This window comes from Cherax quadricarinatus, unplaced genomic scaffold, assembly GCF_038502225.1.
Source record: "Cherax quadricarinatus isolate ZL_2023a unplaced genomic scaffold, ASM3850222v1 Contig3, whole genome shotgun sequence".
In the NCBI taxonomy this organism is placed as follows: Eukaryota; Metazoa; Arthropoda; class Malacostraca; order Decapoda; family Parastacidae; genus Cherax; species Cherax quadricarinatus.
In genome coordinates this window covers 467,096-493,490 of record NW_027195029.1, presented here as the reverse complement: position 1 = coordinate 493,490, position 26,395 = coordinate 467,096, and the positions used below count along the sequence as shown (strand labels likewise).

The 26,395-nt window shown below is 39.4% G+C and overlaps 1 protein-coding gene across 4 annotated transcripts in view; it reads right to left on the bottom strand.

Moving 5' to 3' along the window:
• Positions 1 to 2,817: 2,817 nt before the first annotated feature.
• The window catches only part of spas (spastin), a 168,213-nt gene continuing 144,635 nt past the window's right edge, over positions 2,818 to 26,395 (bottom strand). For 3 of the 4 annotated variants that reach the window (XM_053799687.2, XM_053799688.2, XM_053799689.2), the window contains 7 exons: positions 24,580 to 24,743; positions 23,028 to 23,249; positions 21,398 to 21,506; positions 18,669 to 18,817; positions 16,594 to 16,784; positions 14,916 to 15,109; positions 2,818 to 13,654 (listed from right to left, as the gene is read on the bottom strand). In XM_053799687.2, the coding sequence (XP_053655662.2) occupies positions 13,491 to 13,654; positions 14,916 to 15,109; positions 16,594 to 16,784; positions 18,669 to 18,817; positions 21,398 to 21,506; positions 23,028 to 23,249; positions 24,580 to 24,743 (1,193 nt within the window). In that variant the 3' untranslated portion in view covers positions 2,818 to 13,490. The remainder of the gene's footprint in view (positions 13,655 to 14,915; positions 15,110 to 16,593; positions 16,785 to 18,668; positions 18,818 to 21,397; positions 21,507 to 23,027; positions 23,250 to 24,579; positions 24,744 to 26,395) is intronic. The other variant, XR_011390997.1, reaches the window with a different exon arrangement.

Below are 26,395 nucleotides of genomic sequence, written 5' to 3'. Positions count from 1 at the left end.
AAGCGCTAAGCCACAAGGGCTATACAGCGCTGCAGGGTAGGGAAGGAAGCAAGGGAATTGGATGGCAGAAGGGAGGGGGGATGATCAGCAGGTTACAGAAAACAGCGGGGCGGGGGATAGTACGGGGGTAGAGGGTAGCAAGAGATACAAGTAGAAAGGGCTGAAAGTATCAGAATTTGTGAAGTAAGTCAGTCGTTGTCAAAAAGTCAATGAGAGAGTCCGGATGAAAGGTGGGTCCATCAGCGAGAAGGGAAGGTAAAGAGAGAGCAGCGGGGCGAAGACGACGACAGAGGTAAATTCTGCGTGCTCGTTGATAAAGTGGGCAGTCCAACAGAATGTGGCTGACTGATAATGGAGCTTGGCAATTCTCACAGAGAGGAGCAAGACGCCTCTCCATGAGATATCCATGAGTAAGACGAGTATGGCCAATGCGAAGACGGGAGAGAGTAGTCTCCCAACCTCGACACTGGTGATAAGAAGACGGCCAGTAACCTATACTCGGTTTAATAGACTGAAGTTTGTTGCCGAGCATAGTAGACCAACGTTGTTGCCAACGGGTGTGAAGGTGGGAAGATATTACAGCAAAATAGTCCGTACATGGAATACCTCTATAAGAAACTGGTAGGTCATGTACTGCTGACCGCGCAGCAGTGTCTGCCTGTTCATTGCCCTGTACGTCAACATGACCAGGGACCCAACAAAAAACAATATCTTTATGCTTAGTAAAGATGCGGCGTAGCCAAAGTTGGATACGGAGGACTAAGGGGTGAGGTGTATCAAATTTTTGTATAGCCTGTAAAGCACTAAGGGAGTCTGAGACAACCACAAATGATGACACAGGCATAGATGCAATACGGATAAGTGCTGTAAGGATGGCATATAATTCAGCAGTAAAAATACTAGCTGAAGATAGTAAATGCCCTTGTACGACGCTGTCCGGAAACACTGCTGCGAATCCTACGCCGTCAGAAGACTTAGAGCCATCTGTGTACACAGCAATGGCATGAGAATGAGAGTGAAAGTGGTCAAGAAAAAGAGAGCGGGAAGCGACCGTAGACAGTTGGGCTTTCGAGCAAGGGAGGGAGAAAGAACAGACTCGAACAGCTGGAACTTCCCAGGGGGGTAGGGAAAAGTGAGATGCTACATGTACATAGAAAGGTGGTAGTTGAAGAGAAGACAAGAGCGAATGAAGGCGAAGAGAGAAGGGACGGAGTAAGCAGGGGCGGCGAACAAATAAAGAATGTCTACTAATATCAGTGACCATTCTATAAATGGAAGGATTGCGGAGATCATGAGAGCGTACATAGTAGCGCAGGCAATGGGCATCACGGCGATCGGATAAGGATGGAGCGTTCGCTTCTGCATAGAGGCTTTCGACAGGGGAAGAACGAAAAGCACCAAGGCATAAACGTAATCCTTGGTGATGAATGGGGTTAAGGCTAGAGAGAGTAGCAGGAGATGCCGCTGAATAGATCTGGTCACCATAATCAAGTTTCGATAAAATAAGGGTGGAATGTAGGTGAAGGAGGGTTCGACGATCAGCTCCCCACGAAAGATGAGCAAGGGTTTTAAGAAGGTTCAGCCGGCTGTGACAAGTTGCCTTCAGAGAGGTAATGTGAGGTTTCCAGGATAACCTACGATCAAAGAGGAGGCCCAGAAACTTGACTGTATCACGTTCAGGGATACGTGAGCCATAGAGGTACAAAGGATGATCAGAGATGACAGAGCGTCTAGTGAAAGTGATTTGGTGGGTTTTAGTGCTGGAAAATTTAAACCCATGTGTGGTGTGTAGTAGTAGTAGTACTAGTGTGGAGTATGTTTACCTGTACAGAAATAAACTTACTAACAATGATGGACAATTCTGTAACCAATGGACTTCATTCATTTCTAACTCAAGTGACACAGCATTATTATTATTATTATTATAATAAAAAAGAAGCGCTCGTTCCCAGTTTCGCACATCCCTGCCTGCAACACTGTATGACCAAACCACGGAACAGGTGGGGTTAGAACCCATGGCAGGAGAGTCGTAAAACTCCACGCCAGTGTATTAACCACTGGACCAGCTGGCTACAATAAGATTAATCCAGCTAAGTATATTGCTATACCCACTGTATGACCCTTTTGGGTTAATGCTCAATTTAATTATAATGTTAAATCAACAATTTACTTTTACTGTATTAATGGACCTTCAAAAGAGGGTGAGGCCGAAGGGCTCTTGATGCAGCCTGCATGTTTTTTGCTTCCCACTGAGGCAGGGTGCCCAAAAAAAACTTTCATCATCATTCACACCGTTACTGTCTTGCCAGAGGCACGCTCTCACTACAGTTAAAAAAAACTGTACTTCAGAGTGCAGGCACTGTACCTCCCACCTCCAGGACTCAAGTCCAGCTAACCGGTTTCCCTGAATCCCTTTATAAGCGTTACCTTGCTCACACTCCAACACCACATTGGAGATTACAGCCTCTCCTCACTTAACGACATACTCATTTACCGATGCCCCGGACTTACGACGGGCTCTCTGACCACTACGCATACCTAAATAATGTATATTAGAGATGATTTGTTCTATTCTGTTTATTATAATATACAGTACACTACTGTATAAACATTTAAGAATATACTAGAAATGTTATAAATAGTGCAAAGGTGACATTAAAACAACATCAAAGATGGTTGACACAAACTCACTACCATTATAATATGCTCCTCACTTAGCGATGAATTCATTTACCGATGTAGTCATAGGAACAGAACTCCATCGTTAAGTGAGGAGAGGCTGTATTATTATTATTAAGGACACAGTGAGAACACACAAGGACAAAATGTTTTATTTGCAATAGGTACAAGCCAGTCACTGGGTAATGTATACATGTGTGTGATGAATGGTTTGAAAAACCGACAAGTAATGTATACATGTATATATATTGAATTAAAAATCTTAGTTTACTTCAAGTGGTCATGAGCAGCAACGCTGTTATCACAAGTTATCAAAACAAACGTAATACAGCATCAAATATTACTTAACAAAAATAGCACATTAGATACACTATCCCTGCAATTTTTGTGCACCAAATATTTTTATTTTATAACAGTAGAGTACAGGAGATCTCTAACTTACAAACACATGTGTTGCTGGTGTTTTGGCTTACAAATATGTGTTGCTGGTGTTTCAACTTACAAACACGTGTTGCTGATGTTTCAAAATACAAGCATATTGTGTGTTGCTAGTGTTTCAGCTTACAAACATGTGTTCCTGGTGTTTCAACTTACAAACACATGTGTTGCTGGTGTTTCAACTTGCATATACATGTGTTGCTGGTTTTTCAACTTACAAATTTTGATTTCCTTTCGCATTCTGATAAAAGAATTAACATACAAAACAGCAAAAAACAAAAAATAGCTAAGTTTCACATGTTTATACCGTCAATAAGACGTCATACAATTATAGCCGTAACTGCCCAGTTTGTAAGTATAGATGCATATAACATACACAGTTTTTAAGTTATTGGTCTCCTGTATATATAAGTGGAATGATTTCTTCCTCATACATAACAATATATAACTCTTTAAATCCTATCACTTTGGCTAGTAAAAATGAGATATATTCATAGTCCCGATGCCTGCCCATTAGTTTAAATACAGTACTAGAGTAAAAAGTGGTGAGAAATATTGCAATATGCAATTTTATGTGAGATATGAGAATGAACTTTGCAAGTTGACCTGTTTCAGTGGCTGCATTATTATTATTACAAGTATGTGCTGAGCCCATGTGGAATAAGCAACATAAACTCTGGTAGTTGCACGTTATATGAATACTGTATATACTAGAGTGTATTTTTCTGTAATCAATACAAGCACAATAAAAATAATGGCGATCATTTTCTGTTTGCCACAATTAATACATTTCTCATCAATCCTCACATCTTGTATATTTACCTTTTCAGAATTGTTTTGAGAATTATTTGATGACTTAAGTTTCTGATATTGTCAATAACTGAGAATAATACTTAATATATCTAGAATGAGGCTTTATCTGCACTCCTCACATAATATGCTGAATATGTGGACACACTAATGCTACCATTTACCTCAGGATGGAGACGATTCGAACCTACGAACAATGGGACAAAATATGCAGTAATACACACACAATTCTTCATCACTTACCTAATCTATAGGCATGACCTACTTACACTAGTGGAAAAATCCACTGGTGACTCTGCCTCCTTCTGTTTCAACTCATCTGACTGCAGTATATAAGCCACTTCTCCCTGCATGTGCTGTACTTTTCTCAAGATTGATGGGCTGAGCACATCACCTCCAGCCTGAGGGACTGATTATCTCAAACTCATTCTGATCTTCCACTGTTCTTCTCTATATTGGACTGAAGAAGCCACTGGCTAGTGAAACATTTCCTCAATAAAGATCCCCAAATGCTGCAAGTGTCTCATTCTTCAATGTGTCAGTTTTCCAAAATCATTCACATCGCACCAACGTACTGCGTACTTTCTCCCGAACTTTGTAGGTTCAAATCTAGTCCAGCCTAAGATAAATGTTTGTAAATCTTTCACTTGTTCTGCAGTCTGAACACAATACAGTGGACCCCCGCTTAACGATCACCTCCCAATGCGACCAATTATGTAAGTGTATTTATGTAAGTGCGTTTGTACGTGTATGTTTGGGGGTCTGAAATGGACTAATCTACTTCACAATATTCCTTATGGGAACAAATTCGGTCACTGCTGGCACCTGAACATACTTCTGGAATGAAATAATATCGCAAACCGGGGTCCACCGTATGTATACAGACCTACCTCGCTAATATGGCACTCGCTTTGGAGTACTTTGCTAATGTTACACTTTTCAGTTATATTTATGTTTATTATTTCCTCTGTTTGCCTTGCTCTAAGATGGTTTTTTGGCAATTTTCAAATTTTATTTTTACTTTTGCATCAGTTTTTAGGCCTAGTGCTACTGTGCACTTAATGATGGTGTAAACATATTTTTAGGCTTTTATATGCACTGGCAAGTGAAAAAAAAGGCTGTGATTTGCTTTTAGGCTGTCTGGAACCTAACATGCCGCATTAGCGAGGTATTTCTGTATGTGTACACCAGTATATATCCATAAAAGAAAGGTCAAGTGTTTAAATGTCAAAATTTATACACCAAAAAGAGCAGCATAATATTCATCCTCAAGTAATAAAGAGATAAAAAATGGACACAGGCAGCAACATTGAGCAAGAAACAATTTTAAACAAATATGTTTATTTTTGAAAGAAGGCGGTAGTCTCACAATTGGAACCTTTGAAAAACATCATATTTCCAAGAACTCTGACAGATCTATTGAATTAGTCTCTTGAAATGCAAGAAATGTACAAAATGTGTTGTATAAGCAACACCAAGCATGGCATCTCTATCACTGCAAGTTAACTAATGATTGCAAGGATACACTTTTCAGAAACTTATGAACAATAAAAAACACATTTCAATGGTTTATGGCAGGATACACAGGCTATACAAGTGATCATTTTAAAATTACAATCCGAGAGATGAAAATCATTATTTGCTGGCCTATTCGACCCCTTTGTTTTCCCTAAATACCTCAACTTATTCTACATAGCGTAGGCTAAAGCTTCCATCTTTCAGTTTCTGCCAAGGAAGCATACCACAGCAGTGCCAGTCAGACTGACAATCTTGGCTTACTATGTTGGTACAGATGCTCCTCACTTTATGATGGTTCGACTTACGATATTCCAACATTACAATGGTGTAAATTATTGTATAAAAAAAGCGCTAAACCACAAGGGTTATACAGCGCAATGGTGGTGTAAGACTCTTTTTTTTTTGCACTGTACAATACTGTACATTTATTGATAGGATAAACTTGATCATTTATTTACATTTCAATACTGGTACGTATTTAGTTACAGTAATTATTTATTTACTTATTCAGTGACCGTAATTTATTTACTTATCATATATTCATGTTCGACTTAAGATATTTTCAACTTACAATGGGTTCATCGGAATGTAACCCCCATCATATATCAAGGAATGCATCTGTATTTGTATTCATTGCTGATGAAAAAAAAGGGGCCCAATGGGAAGGAAATACCATAATTGTAGATGACTCGTGAAGTTAAGAATTATTTGGTCGGTGACCCCACGTAAAAGAGGACTGAGCAAAGAATTACAAGATGATGGCACGGATTGTTTTTGAACTCTGGGGTAGACAAAAAAAAAAAAGGCAAATGAAAGGAAGTCAGGACTGTTTCTCTTCCAAGATCAACATTTTAGGAATTTCTTTCTTTCTTTCAGGAAAATCATGTTAAGATGACACTCTGGGATCCAGCCTCTATGTAAACAATTTTGAATAACTTGTGAGCATATAAGTACAAAGCATATCATTCACTGCTTATTACATTATCCATTCACTAATAAGTCAAACCTTCGAGAGTAAATCTTAGAAGACAGATGCACTCAAACATTAACTAATATTTCCTCTCCAAAGTATGTATTAATTGTGGAGTTTCAATCAAAATATTGAGTCTGATTCACCGTTAGCCATACTCTATTATCCATAAAATATAATATGTTAATTTCAACATACACTGCATGTGCAGTCCTGAGTCCTTGTTATAACTGCTGATATAAATAGCAAATGCACCTGAGCCAAATAAAAATCAACAAATATGGCACATAAAAACCAATTACAGTATGTATATGCAAAACAACTACAGGGTGAGTTGAATGATAGTTCTAGACGTTTCATGTTGCAATCCATACATCAGGAATATTCTAGCTCTAGCTTCAAGCTAGAACGTTTCCCTGAACTAATCTCTGCTTGGATTTCCGTCACAGACCGGGCTGTGGGGGCGCTGACCCCCAAAACCCTCTCCAGGTATACTCCAGGTATCATTTCTGCAACATTGCAAGCTCCTGATGATGTGCTAAATTCAACATGAAAGGCCTAGAGCTATTATATAACTCCCCTTGCAGTTGTTCAGCATCTTGCATCATTTGTTCGTGATTATTGCATAACCAATTACAGTGGACCCCCGCATAACGATTACCTCCGAATGCGACCAATTATGTAAGTGTATTTATGTAAGTGCGTTTGAACATGTATGTTTGGGGGTCTGAAATGGACTAATCTACTTCACAATATTTCTTATGGGAACAAATTCGGTCAGTACTGGCACCTGAACATACTTCTGGAGTGAAAAAATATCGTTAACCGGGGGTCCACTGTATATATACAAGATTACATGTGATCATTAATTTGAATCAGGTGAGCACTAGAAGGCAGATGATATTTAACTGTAGCTCAAACTTCAGCTCAAACTTTGCATAATATATTGTTATTTTTCTATGAGAACTATTAAAAAAAAACAAATTTCAAACAGAGAATGTGTTTGTGTACATAACTGAAGTAATGAACAGTAAAATGCTAAGCAAACACAGATGCAATTCACAACCAACTCATAAATTACAGATGAAAGTCGAGGAGCTGGTGGAAACAATATGGGGAAGGTGAGGAGAGAGGAGCTGCTAGGTATGTACATAAACACTTCAGGATGGTTAGTAACGTTTCAGTTTTATCACTTAATTAATGGATCAGTTGTGACTTGTTCTAGCCATGCTATTGTGACTTAAATATAACTAATTATTTTTCTTCAACTTCCTAAAGCACAGTATTTATGCAGTTTTTATCTAGTATCGGCCAAAATTAAAATATCTGGCATATTAAACCTGCATTGTTCTTAACTATAAACACATTACCGGCATTACTAAACCTCTTAGCTATTAAATTACTATTTTGTGCTGTTCATTTTATGGCCATGTACGTTATAAACAAGCGCAGCACATTACAGGATGGCCACACATATACAACACCTTATCTTCGGTGTTCCACGTTTTCATTGGCTTTCAACTGAGTTACTGTTCTATTCTGTTCCAGGGCTCAACTGAAAGCCAACAAAACTGTGAAACACAGAAAATAGGTGCTGTATATGTAGGACCATCCTATACACACTATAATATAGCTGGTGCTATATATCATGTGTTGAACTAATGTTGATACTAATACCATTTTATCTATTCTATAAATTATCCACAATCATCAAGCTATTTTATGTACTTAAAGCATGGTGCCTTATACTCTTAAAAAGGCATCGTTTGTCTTTAAAATTCGTTGCAGGTAAACCCATATCCATGAGACTGGGGCTGCCATGAAGTGCAGCCCATTTCTAAATTGACAGATCAGGACCTTAGAAAACACAACCTATAAATATGCAAAAGCCTACAAAGGTAAGGTGTGCCGTAGTCTCACTTCTTATCAAGAAGGTACAACCACACTCATTCTTGACTAGCTGCTAAAATTAAGAAGCTACAGTCTTCTACATTAATGTGGTCTACATTCCTCTAGTATACAACACTCACAGGTAAAATCAGACTTCATATAAAAAATAAAATGAAATTCTTTGTGTAATATCAATGAAAAACAAATTGTAATATAGAGATAATCCTGAAATTATTACAGAGTGACAAGCCGAACACATTAAGGATTATTCGGTACAAGAGGCTCAATCCTCCATCCTGTAATTGCATCCCAGTTTTGGAATCACCTACTGGTGGTAATTCCTTAGATAATCCTGAAACAATCTACAATAGTACATAAAATTATATTTATCAGAAAAAAATTCAATAACAAAGCACACCATGTCTTTATTATCATCATTAAATTCACAAAATTTTAAACCTATGCCTTTAGTAAAAGTGAGATAAAAAAAAAATTCAAAGATCAATACAACTACTGCAACTTGCAAAAATATACGATCTTACATATCCAGCTGTGCTGTCTACGGATCTTTTGTGTTATGAAAAACATCATACAAAACAGTCATCTTTAATCTTTCAACAAAAATGTACATAAATGTCTCCTTATAGAAAGCTTACATGTCATTATTTGTAAAATACTTCAAAGGGTATGTGATGTGTAGCATAAAAACTAACATTACTGTTGTTTCATGGGGGAGTGTAAAACCTTTCAAGACGATGGATTATGACACGTGCAACATCTGGATATCTTTACTGTAGACATTTCGCCATCCAGTGGCTTTATCAATACAAATTCTAGGATATAATTCGAAGACAGGAGAACTGTATACAAAAGATGAGGTAATCAGTCCCACAGCCTTGGAGTTGGTGCGAAGAGCACAGTGAATCTTCACGACTATGTTGCTCTTCACATCAACTCCAAGGTTGAGGGATTGATTATCTCATCTTTTATATATAGTTCCCCTATCTTCTAGTTATATCCTAGAATTTGTATTAATAAAGCCACTGGACGGCAAAATGTCTACAATAAAGATATCCAGATGTTGCACGTGTGTCTTAATTCATGGTCTTGAAAGGTTTTACACTCCCCCACTCCCCAGATGTTGCACGTGTCTTAATTTTCATCTTGTCGGTATTGTATACCATTTTTGTACAAGACCATAGATTGCCTGGGGAATCAGAAGTAATCAGGTTTGATCCAAGGAAGGTTTATGTACCTCCAGTTCCTTAGATCAAGCATCAAGACAGCTATCCATGATGGGTGCTAATTAAAGATTTGCAATTCTCCTAATTAAAGCAGAATCAGAGTTGGATTAAGATTTTGTAGGCCCCTGGGCTACAGGTACTCTCAGGCCCCTGGGCTACAGGTACTGTGAGGTCCATGGGATACAGGTACTGTGACACCCCTGGGCAACAGGTACTGTGAGGCCCCGAGCCACAGAAACTGTGACGCCCTGGGCTACAGGTACTGTGAGGTCCCTGGGCCACAGGTACTGTGAGGATCCTGAGCTACAGGTACTGTGAGGTCCCTGGACCACAGGTACTGTGAGGACCCTGGGCCACAATACTGTGAGGTTCCTGGGCTACAGGTACTGTGAGGTCCCTGGGCTACAGGTACTGTGAGGTCCCTGGGCTACAGGTACTGTGAGGTCCCTGGGCTACAGGTACTGTGAGGTCCCTGGGCTACAGGTACTGTGAGGTCCCTGGGCAACAGGTACTGAGGTCCCTGGGCTACAGGTACTGTGAGGTCCCTGGGCTACAGGTACTGTGAGGTCCCTGGGCTATAGGTACTGTGAGGTCCCTGGGCTACAGGCACTGTGAGGTCCCTGAGCTACAGGTACTGTGAGGTCCCTGGGCTACAGGTACTGTGAGGTCCCTGGGCTACAGGTACTGTGAGGTCCCTGGGCTACAGGTACTGTGAGGTCCCTGGGCTACAGGTACTGTGAGGTCCCTGGGCTACAGGTACTGCGAGGTCCCTGGGCTACAGGTACTGTGAGGTCCCTGGGCTACAGGTACTGCGAGGTCCCTGGGCTACAGGTACTGTGAGGTCCCTGGGCTACAGGTACTGTGAGGTCCCTGGGCTACAGGTACTGTGAGGTCCCTGGGCTACAGGTACTGTGAGGTCCCTGGGCTACAGGTACTGTGAGGTCCCTGGGCTACAGGTACTGTGAGGTCCCTGGGCTACAGGTACTGTGAGGTCCCTGGGCTACAGGTACTGTGAGGTCCCTGGGCTACAGGTACTGTGAGGTCCCTGGGCTACAGGTACTGTGAGGTCCCTGGGCTACAGGTACTGTGAGGTCCCTGGGCTACAGGTACTGTGAGGTCCCTGGGCTACAGGCACTGTGAGGTCCCCAGTGATATTTTGAAAATGAAAAAATACTTAAAGAAATATTAAATATATTTCTATAAGACTAACCACAATAAAAATTCAAACATTTGCTTCCTGTTATTTCTCGGAAACAAATTTTTCCAAGACCAGTAAATTGTAAGTTGAGAACATTCTGGAGGCCTTCCAGCTGGTGCACGACCCTGGGCTGCAGCACCTGGAGGCCCTCCACCTGGTGCAGGACCCTGAGCTACAGGACCCTGAGCTACAGGACCCTGAGCTGCTGGACCTGAAGGCCCTCCAGCTGACACAGGACCCTGGGCTGCAGGATCTGGAGGCCTTCCAGCTGGTGGAGGGCCCTGGGCTGCAGCACCTGGAGGCCCTCCACCTTGAGGAGGACCCTGGGCTGCAGCACCTGGAGGCCCTCCATCTGGTGGAGGCCCCTGGGCTGCAGCACCTGGAGGCCCTCCATCTGGTGCAGGCCCCTGGGTTGCAGCCCATAAAACCCATGTCCTAATCTGGCCGTAAGCAGAAGATAAACATTTTAATTGCTACCTTTCTCAGCAGTAAAAATCAAAAGTGGTACAGTGTTTGCTTGCTTGATTTCAAAGGAATTTTTATTCATTGTAAGCTATGCAACCTAATATGTAAATTGCAGAAAAAAATAAAAAAGTCTTTTAAAATACAAAAGACTGTCAGCTTGAAATGCTTTTTAAGTAATCCAGTTAACTTTTAAAGAGAAGAAAAAGAGAGGAAATAAAAACCTTAATTACTGTATACTTTTTTATATAATCCATTTAACTTTTAAAGAGAAAAAAGGACCATTAAAGCCTTAATTACCATCAGTACTTCAATTTTCATCAAATAAGCTGCTTCCCCAAGCAGAAATTTCCTAGGCTTCCAGTCCTCTCACTCTCACATATCTGGCCTTGAGATCTCAATTATTATTTTAAAAGATGAAAAGTGCTCAGAATTGCCCACATGGGGCAATTCTGAGCAAGGAGTGGTGAAGCCTTGATCCTCCTCCTGCTAAGAACAAGAAAGATGAGTAATCTAAGCTGACCCCAACAGACCACAGAATGGGTGGGATTTGAACCCATGGCAAGTGAGTTTTATAACTCACTCGCCAATCTAAGCTGTCTAACAAACACACGAGATTAGTAAGTCTCTCATAACTCATCCAGAAGTAGTACAGGGAGTCCCAACCTTATGAGCTTATTGATTTACCATTATTTTTACCCCCAAATCTTGTAGAAAATCCTAATGAAGCAACAATTATATATTACACACATTTGTAACTATAGATTGGCACTCATAAAACAATTATTTTTCAACGGAATATTTTTGTAGGCCACATCTGTAAATGATAATCATTGTAACTCACCACGGGGAAGTGGAACAGAATTCTTCCTCCCTAAGTCATACGTGTCGTAAAAGGTGACTAAAATACCATGAGCAAGAGGCCAGTAACCCCTTCTCCTGTATACATTACTAAAGTAAAAACAAGAAACTTTCATTTTTCTTTTTAGGTTGCCCAGTCTTGGTGGTATATGGCTAATTTGTCGAAAAAAATATAATGTAACTCAGGTGTTCTTAAGCCAGGGACCCCCTGTATGTGGCTTTCTTTAGTAACAAGCAAAAGCATCTCCTATATAATTATTTTGCATCTAACTTTGAAAAATGTTATGATACGGAAAGTTAACCCTTGCAGCATCTATGCTGATTAACCATTTCTTGTGTTTATAAAATAAATTTATTGATAAAAGCTACAAACCATACCACGGGTGGGGTTTGAACCCGCGGTCAGAGTCTCAAAATTCCAGACCGTCACGTTAGCCACTAGGCCAGTTAGCTTCAATAAGATTCATCCAACTAGGTATATTTCTACACCATAGGATGGTTAGCATAGGCCACCACTGTGACCACAAATGCAAGTTTTTACAGACGAATCTCCCGCTAGCATGGCCGTGATGAACTCTAGCTCAAGTCCCCTCAAAGCCGCTGGCTTTGAGGGGACTTTTGAGACTCTCTGACCACGGGTTCAAATCCCACCCGTGGTATGGTTTGTTTGCAATCGTGTCATTACGACTTCGTGAGTCATAAAAGCTACAATGTTAGTACCATGGAGAATCTGAGGTTGTTTTTCATGCCAGTAATTAAGGGGTCTGAAAATTATTAGCTTTATTACAAGAAAAAGTATAAAAAATATTTCCAATCATAATCTTTGAATGATTTCCATACTGCACATTATTTCCAAGTGCATGAAATCAATAAAAGCATGAACACTCAAATTATTCCAGATTGTATGTTATTGACGCCAAAAACCTAGCAGGATGCGACTAAAGCTTCCAATCCTAGAAACAATAAACAATAGCGTCTACTGTCCGGAGGCCGCCATTAGATATTTAACAATATCACACTGGCTACCCTCAAGCATTTCTATTAAAGCGGTTTTTGAGTTAAGCCTTATTAGTATTTTATTAAAAGCTTTCCAGTTTCTAAAAAGAATTAGCATATTATTTTCCCCACTAAAATTAGCATTGCAAACACTGTAAAAGGTAAAATTAGAGCAAAAAAGCAAAGATAAAAAGTATACCCTTTGAGTGGAAATGTTCCAGTGAAATTTTTTCTGTAAATTCTAAAATACCAACTCAAATGCCTTTCATCATTTACATTACAGAAATTATCATCTACAACAATGAGCATGAGTGTGTATGTGTGTAAATATATACAGTACTAGGCATTGTTTTGTGACATTAAAGCATATATCACACATGATAATATATATATAGAGAGATATTGGACCAGTGTATGAGACTACTCATGTCGATAAGTCTCCATATTCTGCATTCCATTTTTCGTATGTAGATATTGTGGACTGAGGGACTGATCTACGGATCTTTTTCAAAGATTCTTTAAAATCTGCGAGAGTGATTCCTCTTACTTCTGATGGATCACATGACACAACTTCCTCAGGATTCAGTTCTGCAAAAATGAAGTTAGGATATCTGTTAATGACAAAATAATAACAGGTGAAGGAGGTGTGTTAATGTTGCAGTTTAAAAACTGTAGTGTAAAGCACCCTTCTGGCAAGACAGTGATGGAGTGAATGATGGTGAAAGTTTTTTCTTTTTCGGACCACCCTGCCTTGGTGGGAATCGGCCAGTGTGTTAATAAATAATAATAAAAATGATAACAGGTAAACACACTATAAACTTTCATTTTTCTTTTAAGGTCTTCCTGCCTCAATGGAATATGGCTGGCGTGTTGAAAAAAAATTTATACTATCAAAGTATTTTATAACAATATTTCTTATACTTCATTGACCAAGTTCAGAAATACTCCAAGAGAATGTTATGAATATTATATTATTCAATTATTCACCTTAATGCACTCATTCAGTCTTCTGCAGTGCCACTTTGTCTGGTTCATAGTTGTACTGTTTTCTCTTATTATATCAGCCTACCTACATCAGTCTACATGCAGCCAGCAGTAACAGCCTGGATGATCAGGCCCTGATCCACCATGAGGCCTGGTCACAGACTGGGCTGCAGGTGCATTGAGCCCTGAAACCCTCTACAGGTATATGTGTGGGGGGCACTGTCCCCTGGAACACTCTCCAGGTATACCTGGAGAGGATTTCAGGGGTCAACGTCACCGCAGCCCGGTCTGTGACCAAGATGTGACCTAGCTCGAACAACTGATATCCAGGTACCTACTTACTACTAGGTGAAAAGAGGCAACTGGTGTAAGGAGATCTGTCTATAGCTCTCTACCAGGATTTGAACCCAGGTCATTTCTGACTGAGAACTGAATGTTCTACTATATTTTTTATCTCACTCTCACTGGTGAAAATTTGACTAAGAAAAAAATACCCAATATGCTAGAAAATGCTCAAATAGATCTTAAAATTATATGTTGAAAATAAAATAGAAATTAAATACGCTGGTCATATCTCACTGAGGCAGAGTGACCTGAAAAAGAAACACTTACATCATTGTTCACACTATCACTGTCTTGCCAGACGCATGCAGATACAACAGCTCAGGTGTCCCTCTAAACAGCAAATATCTGTAACCCATCCTTTAGAGTGCAGGAACTGTACCTTCCACCTCCAGGACTCAAGTCCAGCTAGCCAGTTTCCTTGAATCCCATCACAAAATGTTACCATGCTTGCACTAACAGTTCATCAGGTCCCAAATAATGTTAAATAATAATGTTAAATAGGTTTTTGTTTTGCACTTACCTCTAATTGGGGCAAGAGCTGCATCCTTGGCCAGGGATGTTAGATCAGAGCCCGAGTATCCTTCAGTAAGGCCAGCCAATATATCCATGTCTCGAGCACATATTTCTGACTTTTGCTTCGCCACAAGCTTACCGAGTAATAATGTGCGTGTGTTCTTGTCTGGTAGTGATACATAAACTCTCTTGCTGAAGCGTCTGTAAACATAACTTAAAATTAGCACAAATTTACAGATCTGCTGATAATTTATCTAACCAAGGTAGGGTGACCCAAAGAGGAAAATACATTTATGATCATTCATTTAATCTCCATCTTTCTAAGAGTGGTGATACTGTAATCAGATTAGTACTTTCTGACTGCAGTATCCCTACATCTCCTTCAGAGTGCAGGCAGTACCCCCCTCCCACCTCCAGGACTCAAGTCCGACTAAATGGTTTCCCCGAGTCCCTTCAAAAATGTTATCTTGCTTACACTCCAAAGCCTCTTTTTTCTTTTAACAATGGCCATCTCCACCTAGACAGGGTGACCCCAAAAAAACAGAAATGCTTTCTTCTCTTTACATTTAGGTGCTCCTCGACTACGATAGGGCTACATTCTGATGAACTCATCATAAGTAGAAAATACCGTAAGTCAAATATGATACAATAAAAAAGTAAATTAATAGTTACAGGTTGGCCATCACTGATCCAGCAACCACTGATCCAGCAACCACTGATCCAGCAACCACTGATCCAGCAACCACTGATCCAGCAACCACTGATCCGGCAATCACTGATCCGGCAATCACTGATCCGGCAATTACTAATCTAGCAATCACTGATCTGGCAATTATTGATCCAGCAATTACTGATCCAGCAATTACTGATCCAGCAATCACTAATCCAGTTCCATCACTAATCCAATACTAATTTTGGCTAGCATATCTAGTGACAGTTGACAGGCAACTGCTAAAAGGTATAGAGCAACACAGTTTTATAAGTGAACAAGAAATAATGAACATTTATTTACGTAAGTAAATAAACAAATAATTACTCTAACTAAATACAGTGGACCCCCGGTTTACGATATTATTTCATTCCAGAAGTATGTTCAGGTGCCATTACTGAACGAATTTGTTCCCATAAGGAATATTGTGAATTAGATTAGTCCATTTCAGACCCCCAAACATAAACGCACAAACGCACTTACATAAATACACTTACATAATTGGTCGCATTGGGAGCTGATCGTAAAGCGGGGCTCCACTGTACTAGTACTTTGAAGTAAATACTATATGAAAACAAGTTCATCCTATCAACAAATGAACGGTACTGAATATGCTTCATTATCGCACCATTGTAAAGTCAAAATATTGTAAGTTGAACCATCGTAAAGCAAGGAGAATCTGTATGTTATTAGCACCTTGCTCCTGGCATTTTAGTAGCCTCTTACAACACACACAGCTCATGGAGGAAGGATTCTTCTCTACCTCCCCATGAAGACTCCAAAGCATCGACCGTTTCCCACCAAGGCAGGGTGACCCAAAAACAGAAGAAACACTTTCATCATCATTCAAATCTTGCCAAATATGTGCCTCTGAAGCATATTGAGTAAAAAAAAAACAAAAAAAACTAATGCACTCCCAAGAATCCATTCATAATTTCACATTAAAAAGATACTAAACCACAGATTACCCAAGTACCTTAGAGCAGCATCATCCAGTTCCTGTGGCCGATTTGTAGCCCCCATGATGAGAATTCTCTCGTCGGGATCTGACTTGAGTCCATCAAATTCAACAAGAAACTCAGTTTTAAGTCTTCTTGAAGCCTCATGTTCTCCTTCTCTTCTCTCACACAGCAGTGAGTCTATTTCATCTATGAAGATAATTGCTGGCTGTAAATACAATAGAATAACATTAATGAGTAACTAAGCATTAGGAATAGTCTGTGCAACATGCACAGCATACTAGTGGCTTTCTTCTCTGCCTAACAATAGTGCATTACCTGTAAACTACATTACCTTTATACTGCATGAAATAAATAAATTTATTCTTCTTTCAACAAACCGGCCATATCCCACTGAGGCAGGGTGGCCCCCCCCCAAAAAAAAAAGTTTCTCTTTTTAATTTTAGTAATGTATACAGGAGAAGGGGTTACTAGCCTCTTGCTCCCGGCATTTTAGTCGCCTCTTATAACACACATGACTTATGGAGGAAGAATTCTGTCCCACTTCCTCATGGAAATAAGAGGAAATAAACAAGAAGAACTAGTAAGAAAAGAGAAGAAAACCCAGAGGATTGTGTATATATATGCTTGTACATGCATGTGTAGTGTGACCTAAGTGTAAGTAGAAGAAGCAAGATGTACCTGAAATCTTGCATGTTTATGAGACAGACAAAAGACACCAGCAATCCTACCATCATGTAAAACATTTACAGGCTTTTGTTTTACACTCACTTGGCAGGACGGTAGTACCTCCCTGGGTGGTTGTTGTCTACCAACCTACTACCTAGGAAATAAATTTATTGTTACCTTTGACCTTTGAAGGTCAAAGGGTAATAATAATCTTTACCTCTGAAGACTTTCAAGAGTTTAATGAATGAAAATGAAAGGTCTGACTAATTCTTCAAGTCATTGACTTGTGAAATCTTAACGCGTGTCTTGACATGGATGTAAACCTTTCATGCTGTGACTTTATTATGTCAATGAACTAAGTGAAACAATTGAATTCATAAGTCAATGAATGAAATGAAATCAAATTTAATTCCTGAAGTCAATGAATGGAATGAATTATTTAATTCCTGAAGTCAATGAAGGGAATAAAATAAATAACTTAACTCCAGGCTTAAATAAGGTGTTTTTTTTTTTTTTTCAACAAGTTGGTCGTCTCCCACCGAGGCAGGGTGACCCAAAAAAAAGAAAGAAAATCCCCAAAAATAAAATACTTTCATCATCATTCAACACTTTCACCACACTCACACATTATCACTGCTTTTGCAGAGGTGCTCAGAATACAACAGTTTAGAAGCATATACGTATAGAGATACACAACATATCCCTCCAAACTGCCAATATCCCAAACCCCTCCTTTAAAGTGCAGGCATTGTACATGTATGTGTACATGTATTAATATTAAGTAGTGTTAGTTTTAGTCTAAGTCTGTCTGCAATGATTTGCATAATCATAAACTTAATCCTCCAGAAAAGTTTCAAAAGAGCTTAAAAAATACTATTTACCCAGTCAATTAATTATAATTTTAAGTATTTGTATTTTTTATCAAACCGCCATCGCCTGTCAAGGAAGGGTGACTCAAAAAAGGAAACGTATTCACCATCATTCATTCAGTACCTGGCTTGCCACAGGTGCATGGATAACAAAATTCTTCTAACAAGACACATTAATTGCATTTGTGTCCTGTCACCTGACACATTAATTGCATTTGTGTCCTGTCACCTGACATTTTGTCAGTAATTATGCCACAATATCATAACTGGAACAATACACAAATAACCTGCACATGGGAGAAGAGGAGAGAGAAGCTTATGATGACATTTCAGTTCAACTTGGGCTATTTATAAGTCACACTAACATGTGACAGTGAAGGAGCCAGTCCCCCTCTCCTATATATACTGGCTCCCTCACTCTTGTGTGTTAGTGTGACTTGTAAATGGTCCAAGTCATAAGCCTTTGCTCTCCTGTGTGTGCGATATTTGTGTAACTCTGAAACACAACATCCTCTCTTTCTCAATTATCCCATTGCAGACAAAAAATATTTCACCTGCAGTTCCCTGGCCACAGAAAACAGGGCTTTAACCAGCTTCTCTCCTTCACCCACGTATTTACTAGTTAGTGTGGAGGCGCTGATATTGAAGAAAGTAGCTGAACTTTCACTTGCCACAGCTCGTGCCAACATTGTTTTCCCATTACCTGCGAGAAGAATACTTCCAGTCATACATCAGAGAAACATACAAGATCTAACGCTACACAAATACCCACAAATAATTATGTACTGTGTTTTAAGGTATACAAGATAAACCTTTTTTTTTTTTAAAAATACAAAATCATTCTGCTTGCTCATTACTTTGTAATTTGTTCATAACTGTAACCATGTATAGGAGTGAGGCTGATTCATTACATAATGGGTCCAGACCCTGGACCCATTATGTACCTTTGTAATCTTTTGACTACCGCCCACAGGATGGGTATGGGGTGCATAATAAAGATATTAAACTTTCTACTTAGCGAAGGTCAGGCCTGGCGTCAAGCTTGAGATCTATGAATAATTCCATTTAACAAAGAGAACAATTAAAAAATAATAAATAAACAAGGTATATTCCATAAATTTAAAGTGGGTCTTATATGCCGCAAAATACAGTACGTACAGTGGACCCCCGGTTCACGATATTAATCCGTTCCCGAGAGCTCATCGTAAACCAAAATTATTGGAAAGTGAATCAATTTTCCCCATAAGAAATAATGGAAATCAAATTAATCCGTGCAAGACACCCAAAAGTATGAAAAAAAAAAGCTTTTACCACATGATATATTAAGTTTAATGCAATATAATAATTACAATAACAATAATAACAATAGAATAATCACAATAGAAAAATTGACACTTACCTTTAATGAAGATCTGGTGATGATTGATGGGATGGGAGGAGGGGAGAGTGTCGAAGCTTTAATGTTTAAAAGGGGAATCCCCCTCCATTAGGACTTGAGGTAGCAAGTCCTTTTCCGGGGTTACTTCCCTTCTTCTTTTAATGCCACTAGGACCAGCTTGAGAGTCACTGGACTTCTGTCACACAACATATCTGTCCATAGAGGCCTGTACCTCCCGTTCCTTTATGACTTTCCTAAAGTGGTTCACAACATTGTCAGTGTACAGGTTGCCAACATGGCTTGCAGTAGCTGTGTCAGGGTGATTTTCATCAAAAAAGGTTTGCACTTCAAGCCACTTTGCACACATTTCCTTAATTTCAATAGTCATTAGCACCCTTGGTCTCGATGGGTTGGCACTAGAAGCTTTCTTGGGGCCCATGGTGACTTATTTTGCAGAAGCAAGCACCAAAAACAGTGATAATATGGATAATATAGAATGTACCGAATGTATCCTTAGATGCGTGCACACTGGCTGGCTTGTAAACACTGGACACGTCTCGTATGAATCGTATCACATACCGGGTTTTGTAACGGGAACCGAGGCAAATTTTTTGCGATATAATGCTTCGGATACCGGATTTATTGGATACCGATGGCTTCGCAAACCGGGGGTCCACTGTAATTCATCAAAACAATTATCGGTAACTTAAATGAAGAGAAATCTTTTGACTAACGCTAAACAGGTGTCCCTGCCTTTGTGAAGTACATGTGTTCCAGGCTCACAGCAGCTGTACTATGCTCAAACAGGGTTTCTTTTTTAATACACTGGCCGTCTCCCACCAAGGCAGGGTAGCCTTAGTGGGAGATATCCAGTTTCCCACCAATGCTACCCTGTATCTACACACCTCTGTCTTGCCAGAGGTGTGTAGATACTACAGTTTGGAAGTTCCTCCAGACAGAAAATATCCCCATGCATCCTTCAGAGTGCAGGCACGGTACTTCCCACCTCCAGGACTCAAGTCCAGCTAGCCAGTTTCGCTGAATCCCTTCACAAAACATTACCTTGCTTGCACTCCACAGCTTGTCAAGGCATCAAAACAGAATTCCATACAAGAATCCACAATATATTTTGCAAACCTCACTAATACATAACAAATGTATATCACATATACAGAGTAACTGATAGGAATGAGTCACAATAGCAAACTGCCATAAAACAAATCTGCATAAAACAAGGAAAGCCTGTACAGGTGCTCCTTAACTTACAAGTGTTTGACTTTACAATGGTGCAAAAGCAATTACCTTGGAGATGAAATGGAAGATAATTACCCAGCACAAAGTTGGCAAGTCTATAACTTGTATTCATTTATTTACGTTTCACTGCTGGTATTTAGTTACAGTAATTATTTGTTTATTTACTTATTCAGTGACAGTAATTATTTATTTACATGTTTATTTAGCATATCACATTTATATATGACTTACGATATGATGGGTTTGTCGGAGCGCGACCCCATTGTAAGTCAAGGAGCACCTGTATGTTCTTCAAAGCAGAAAAAACATTAAGTCACAGTTATGTAACATTTTGCCTATAGTCCTGGCAGTTTCTTGCCGAGATTTTCTTTTTTATTATTATTATCACACTGGCCAATTCCCACCAAGGCAGGGTGGCCCGAAAAAGAAAAACTTTCACCATCATTCACTCCATCACTGTCTTGCCAGAAGGGTGCTTTACACTACAGTTTTTAAACTGCAACATTAACACCCCTCCTTCAGAGTGCAGGCACTGTACTTCCCACCTCCAGGACTCAAGTCCGGCCTGCCGGTTTCCCTGAACCCCTTCATAAATGTTACTTTGCTCACATTCCACACACTTTGCAATGAAAATGGAACAATAAGTTGTACCTGGAGGACCAAAGAGCAGCAAGCCTCTGGCTGGTGCACGTAGGCCCGTGAAGAGTTCTGGCCGCAGTGCCGGCAATATTACAATCTCTTGCAGAGCTTTCTTCGCAGTCTGCAATTCACATATCTCTTAATATTTTGTTACATATAAAAGCTATCCTTGTAATACATAAATCAAAACATAATTTTATTTTAACACACTGGCTGTCTCCCACCAAGGCAGGGTGATCTGAAAAAGAAACACTTTCAGCATCATTCACACTATCACTGTCTTGCGAGACACGGAGATATAACAGTTTAGGTGTCCCTCTAAACAGTAAATATCCTAAACCTTTCCTTTACAGTACAGGCATTGTACTTCCCACCTCCAGGATTCAAGTCCAGCTAAATGGTTTTCCCTGAATTCCTTCACAAAATATTACCTTGCTCACACTCCAACAGCTCGTTAAGTCCCAAAAACCATTCATCTCCACTCACTCCTATCTAACACATGCCTGCATTAATATGGTCTTAGTTGCTAATCTAATAAAGGAATACACTACTGAAGACTTTTAAAAAAAAAAGTTCAAGAATGGCCCAGGAAATAATGATGTACAGTGGAACCTCAGCACTCAAACTTAATTGGCTCCAGAAGGCTGTTCAAGTGCCCATCTCTTGAAGTATTGAATGAATTTTTACCAAACAATTTTCCTTTTGTTTGGCTGTTATCACTAACCCTCTTAGGCCCCATGGTGACTTTTTTTTTTTCAATAAGTCGGCTGTCTCCCACTGAGGCAGGGTGACCCAAAAAGAAAGAAAATCCCCCCTAAAAAACTTTCATCATCATTCAACCCTTGCACTTCATTCACACATAATCACTGTCTTTGCAGAGGGACCCAGATACAAAAGTTTAGAAGCATATATAACATATCCCTCCAAACTGCCAATACCCCAAAACCCTCCTTTAAAGTGCAGGCATTGTACTTCCCATTTCCAGGACTCAAGTCCGACTATATAAAAATAACCGGTTTCCCTGAATCCTTTCACTAAATATTACCCTGCTCACACTCCAACAGATCGTCAGGTCCCAAAAACCATTCGTCTCTATTTACTCCTATCTAACATGCTCACACATGCTTGCTGGAAGTCCAAGCCCCTCGCCCACAAAACGAAGTTCTGGCAGGTCATGTTTGTTTGGTCAAGTGCTGAGCAAATGGTCGACTATGGAGTGATTTGTTTACCGAACAAAGTGTTCGAATACCAAATTGTTCGAGTATGGAGCTGTTCGAATACTGAGGTTCCACTGCACTGTACTGTTATTCATGGGAAAACACTAAACCTGTAGGAATCAAAGTGGATGGGGAACGGGAAGGTATTAGGTTTGGTTCACAGAAGAGGAGGGTAGCTTCAATTCCTTGGAACAAGAGCTCTCACTAATAAGCTCATTTGTAACTAAAAAAAAAAACAAATATAAAAATTACGTATTTGTAAATTGCCGACTTTCTGTATATCAGTTTTACACATTAAAAAATGTCCAATACATTAACGTATGAGTCTGGCTCATGGATACACTCAGAGTAGAAAAACTCTAGAACATCATCTAAGATATATCAAAAGTAAAGTATTTACAAACTCAGCAGCATCAGTAACTTACCCCTTGCCCTGCTATGTCATCCCATGACACTGGAGGTGAAGAATCAATGATCTCATCCATGATGCCATGTGCCAGTTTGCTATCCACTCCTTTCAGAGATGCCGACGCACAACGTCTGTGTGTTGGCGTGCTCTTCGGTGTCCCATTACTGCCATTTCCACCAAGACCGGAACCGGCCGAGCCTCGCCGTTTCAGAGGCGAGCCCATCGAATGTCCGCTACTCTGAAAAGTTATACATGGTAAATATTACATTTTTCAACTGAACTTCTGCTAAAATTATGCAAAACAAATTCAGGAAAAAAATCAGGCTATGCAATAATGACGTGAAGAAACATTCATGGTTTGTCCCTCAGTTCGTTGTCAATCTGACAGCTAATACATTTTATGCTGTACATAGGTCAGTCTGCAGTAAGGTTACAATAAGAAGGTAACAACCTAGGTTAGTACATTGCAAACATCCAGGGAGGTACCGTACTATCCTCCTATCATAGAAGTCTAAAACTAAAATTGTTCAATATTTCTAATCTAGTAGGCCTGGTTTGAGACCAGGAAGCAATGATCCCTGGAAACATTAATACACGTTCCTGTTTATGACTCGTGAAATCGTAATTACAAAAGTGCAAATAAACCAGGAGATGAGTGGGATTTGAAGCCATGGTGAGCGAGTCTTTAAAACACAATGGCCTGTGTGTTTTAAGGCTCACCCGCCATGAATTCCAACCCCATTTGTTCGCTGGTTCCTATTTAACCCGTAAATGGTCCAAGCAGATCTACGTTCACATGTGTAGAGCTACAAAAGTAGATCTACGTTTTTTTTACATATTTTCAAATGTTGAAAAAACGTATATATACGTTTGGACCGTTTACGGGTTATGTCTACTGCATATACTGCCATAATCTATGTGTCGTTTTCCAAGACACATGAATTATTTTTTTTTTTTACACACTGGCTGTCTCCCACAGAGGCAGGGTGCCTGAAAAAGAAACGCTTTCACCATTGTTCACATTATCACTGTCTTGCCAGAGACACATAAATACAACAGTTTAGTTATCACTTTAAACAGCAAATGTCGCAAACCCATCCTTCAGAACGCAGGCACTGTACTTCCCACCTCCAGGACTCAAGTCTGGCTAACTGGTTTCCCTGAATCCCATCACAAAAAATATTTTCACTAAATACTTGGTTACAAATACAACTGCAGCATCTTCATAACATCTCTGGTGGTAAACAAGATGGTTTGCTATAACAAAAATAAACATGTAACATACATCAAGGCCGCCACGAAGTAGGAAACATAGATGTCGTTCACAATACACAAACAACCCACACGTAGGAAAAAAGGAGCTTACGACAACGTTTCAGTCCAGCTTGTATCATTTACAAAGTCACACTGTGACTGGTAACAGGCCAAGCCAGACCAAAACATTGTGGTAAGTTCCTATCTCCTATGTGCAGGTGATTTGTGTGTTGTTCCAGTCACAGTGTTATGCCTTTTTGTTCTTCACATCGTTCATAAGTTGCCTCTCCAGCAGTATCAGACGTGTTACTAACCGGATTTGATAACTGTCGTCTGACACTGGGTGGAGTGCTGGGATGTCTGCTGTCTCTAGTCTTGGCAACAGCTCTGGAACCCATGTTTCGAGGAAGTGTCTGACTTTTATTACTTAAAGTTGTGATGCGTTTGGTTGAGGGGATCTTCTTGTAAGTCTTGGCATCTTTAAAAAGAAAATATTTAACTATGAAACAAGTCAAAGCAAAACAGTTTGTTATGATACAAGTGTTGATCAATGAGCAGGTAAATCCCACATAGACGGAAAATAAGCACTGAGTATAAAGAATCTATTATTATTATTATAATCAAAAGTAAGTGCTAAACCCACCGAGTCATACAGTGCTGCAGAAAGGATCTAAATATTTCAATCTCAATCAGACTGCAGAAAAGGGTCTGCAGACAAAATATAGAGTCATTTCCAGTTTTCCCTGCAGATATTTATTTACATTAAGTAGTTTGTAAGTGTTAGAATTAGTTTGCCCAAAATACTTGGCATAATAATTGGCAGTTGTAATAATTTTTTTTAATATATGGGTCATCTCCCATCAAGACAGGGTGACCCAAAAAGTAATGCATACAGGAGAAGGGGTTACTAGCCCCTTGCTCCCAGCATTTTAATCGCCTTTTGTGACACACATGGCTTACATAGGAAGGATTTTAACCAACTTCTCATGGAGTAATTGTAATTTTTTTTTTTAGGAACCAGCCGTGTCTCACCGAGGCAGCGTGACCTAAAACAAAAAAAACGAAAGTTTGTTGTTTTAAATTTAGTAATGTATACAGGAGAAGGAGGTTGATTGTAACTGTATCAAACTATATTTCTACAATAACTGCATGAAAACTAGAGCCAAATACAGTGGTACCCCAAGTTTCGTACATAATTCGTTCCAGAAGTCTGTTCGAGTGCTGTAACCAAACGAATTTGTTCCCATAAGGAATAATGTAAATTAGATTAGTCCATTTCAGACACCCAAAAATACACTTCAAAAGTACTTACAACAATGCACTTACATAATTGTTCGAGCTGGGAGCTGTACGAAACTCAGGGTACCACTATACAGTAAACCCATCCAGTGTAGCTTAACCCGTAAACGGTCCAAACGTATATATACGTTTTTTCAACATTTGAAAGTATGTAAAAAAAGTAATTTTTTTTTTTTTACATTTGAAAATGTGTAAAAAAACTTTGATTTACTTTTTTTTTTTGGTTATATTTGAAAATATGTCAAAAAAACGTAGATCTACTTTTGGAGCACTACACATGTGAACGTAGATCTGCTTGGACCGTTTACGGGTTAAATGTGTAATTCAAGCCAAAATTTTCAATCTCATTCTATGCTTAACTTTCCATCCACGTGGGATTTACACGTGAAACACTGTGTTTCAACTTACTACTGCAGCTACATTACATAAAGCAGCAAAAATATAACAAAAAGCACAATCAAAAGCGATATTCAAAAAAAGAGTCATTACAGTGTGGCTGGAATGATTCATTATAAACCCACAATTTGGAGAGGAAAAGTTAGACAATATTTTGGACCATACTGAACTCCATTATCAAGTCATTATAAAGTTTCAAAACAGATTACAATGTCATTCTGGACCATACTGGACCATTATAGTCATTACAATTCTTCAAAACAGATGAAAATGCCATCTTAAGTTTCCTCTCCAAGAACTCAATTTAAGCAGTAATGAATGACTGTCAATGAATAAAGAGAGAGGTGGACGGGAGGCTTGAACATGGTCCTGAGATTAACAGGTCCTGAGTTATGTCAAATTGTAGGCTAACAGAAAAAATTGCATCGGCCCAAA